The following is a 2500-nucleotide window of genomic DNA, read 5'->3' on the forward strand; positions in this document are numbered from 1 at the left end:
TCATTATTATTATTATTATTATTATTATTATTATTATTATTATTATTATTATTATTATTATTATTATTATTATTATTATTATTATTATTATTATGATCATCATCATCATCATCATCATCATCATCATCATCATCATCATCATCATCATCATCATCATCATCATCATCATCATCAATATTATATTATTATTATTATTATTATTATTATTATTATTATTATTATTATTATTATTATTATTATTATTATTATTATTATTATTATTATTATTATTATTATTATTATTATTAAGTAGTAGTAGTAGCAGTAGTAGTAGTAGTAGTAGTAGTAGTAGTAGTAGTAGTAGTAGTAGTAGTAGTAGTAGTAGTAGTAGTAGTAGTAGTAGTAGTAGTAGTAGTAGTAGTAGTAGTAGTAGTAGTAGTAGTAGTAGTAGTAGTAGTAGTAGTAGTAGTACCAGGTCCCCACCGCCCAAATCAACACATATACAAAACCTGGATTTTGAGCAGACGGTGGTTGACAGTAGGATAAATGAACTTTTGTACTAGGCATTATTAAAAATAAATAAATAAATAGACAAATAAAAGGGTCGTCGACCACAGTCATTGGCGGGAGAGGGGCCATTGAACTGTGTCTGTGGAAGACAGACCCTGCTGCTTCCACCACACAGTTCCAATAGGATGGAGGTCGTATTAATTATTAAAAAAAAGAAAGAAAAAAAAACAGTAGTAGTAGTAGTAGTAGTAGTAGTAGTAGTAGTAGTAGTAGAAGTAGTAGTAGTAGTAGTAGTAGTAGTAGTAGTAGTAGTAGTAGTAGTAGTAGTAGTAGTAGTAGTAGTAGTAGTAGTAATGGTAGTAGTATTAGTAAAAGTAGTAGTAGTAGTAGAAGTAGTAGTAGTAGTAGTAGTAATATCATTATTATCATTAGTATTGTTGTTATCGTTACTATTACTATTATTATCATTAATGTTAATATTCATTTATTCATTTCTTTTTCTTTTTAATTGTTTATTTATTCATGTGTTTATTTATTCATTTATTTGTTATGTGGTAAGCTGTATAATACTCCATTATAAATACTGTACTGAAAAAATGTGGTGTACGCCATCAACTGGTGCCCTCACCACGTGCTTATTTTACTTAATGCTTAATCCAGGCCTAATAACACATACAGAGCAACCATGGTCGGTATAGAACCCAGTAAATTTTTAAAAAGAAAAAGAATAAAACTGACCTAAAACAAGAGACGCAAAGGATGCAAACACTACAGTCGCCAGGCAACCCAGGGGCAGGACGTAACAGTAGGAGAGCAGATATAGAGGGAACACTTCATCATCTCCATTGTTCTCTGTTTCCCTGAAATCGCCAAGGGAGCAATGATATAAAGATTTTGAAAATTAGTTCAGGTGTAATGGACAAGGATATTTATATATTTTGAACACATTGCATGTACACACACGCACGCACGCACACACACACACACACACACACACACACACACACACACATATATATATATATATATATATATATATATACATATTTATTTGTATATATATATACATATACGAGTATATATATATATATATAAATATATATATATATATATATGTATATACATATTTATGTATATATATATATAAATATATATATATATATATATATATACACACACTTTAGAAATTGAGAAAAATTGTACCTTACCTTTCTTAGATTCCACTATCCTACGTCATGACAACAGCCTTAAATTTAAAATATATCATAAACCAACCAATGTAAGCTCATATATTCATTATTATTATTCTCATCCAAATATCATCAAACGTTCAGTTTTGTCTTCAATGTTTCTTGGAGCTTTCCGTATTTGTAGTCCTGAATTTATGGATGACGATGTCAGAAATGTTTTTGACATTGGGCAAAAACTAAAATACCCTAAACAATTCCTTAATATTGCTTACAATTTTAAAAGGAAATTATTTTTAACTCCTCAGCCAAAATCTCCTTTTAGTTATCATAATGTTTTAATTTTGCCATATCAAGAAAATTTGTTAAGTGTTACAGAATCATTAACAATATTTAACGTAAAGGTAGTTTTTAAAAATAATAGTACAGTAAAACATATGCTCATCAATAATAGTATTGAAGTTAAAAAAGGATGCATTTATAAAATTCCTTGCAAAATGTGTAATAAATTTTCATAGGTCAAACTGCCAAACCCTTAAACATTAGAATTGAACAACATAAGAAAAATGTTAGGGATGACAATAATTCTAGTGGAATCTTCAAGCATATTGAATTGAATAACCATCCACTTGATTGGGGTAATGCCCATGCAATCTATTATACTAACAACATAATAGTAAGAAACTTAATAGAGTGTAGTTTGAGCCATACCACCAGTGATCAAAATACCAACCTACACAAGGGCTTATATATACTTGACAATTTTATCTGTCAAGAAATAAAGAAAATGATAACAGGTAAAATGTAACCCTGCGACTGTGACC

General features: G+C 28.6%; 1 protein-coding gene across 1 annotated transcript in view; it reads right to left on the bottom strand.

Annotated features, from left to right (window-relative positions):
- Window positions 1–2500, bottom strand: part of LOC143018770 (sodium-coupled monocarboxylate transporter 1-like) — a 51440-nt gene that overhangs the window by 9029 nt on the left and 39911 nt on the right. Inside the window, exon 12 of the mRNA XM_076174351.1 lies at window positions 1228–1349. Within this exon, the coding sequence (XP_076030466.1) occupies window positions 1228–1349 (122 nt within the window). The remainder of the gene's footprint in view (window positions 1–1227; window positions 1350–2500) is intronic.

This window comes from Oratosquilla oratoria, chromosome 35, assembly GCF_046742065.1.
Source record: "Oratosquilla oratoria isolate Oo_2021 chromosome 35, ASM4674206v1, whole genome shotgun sequence".
Classification (NCBI taxonomy): Eukaryota; Metazoa; Arthropoda; class Malacostraca; order Stomatopoda; family Squillidae; genus Oratosquilla; species Oratosquilla oratoria.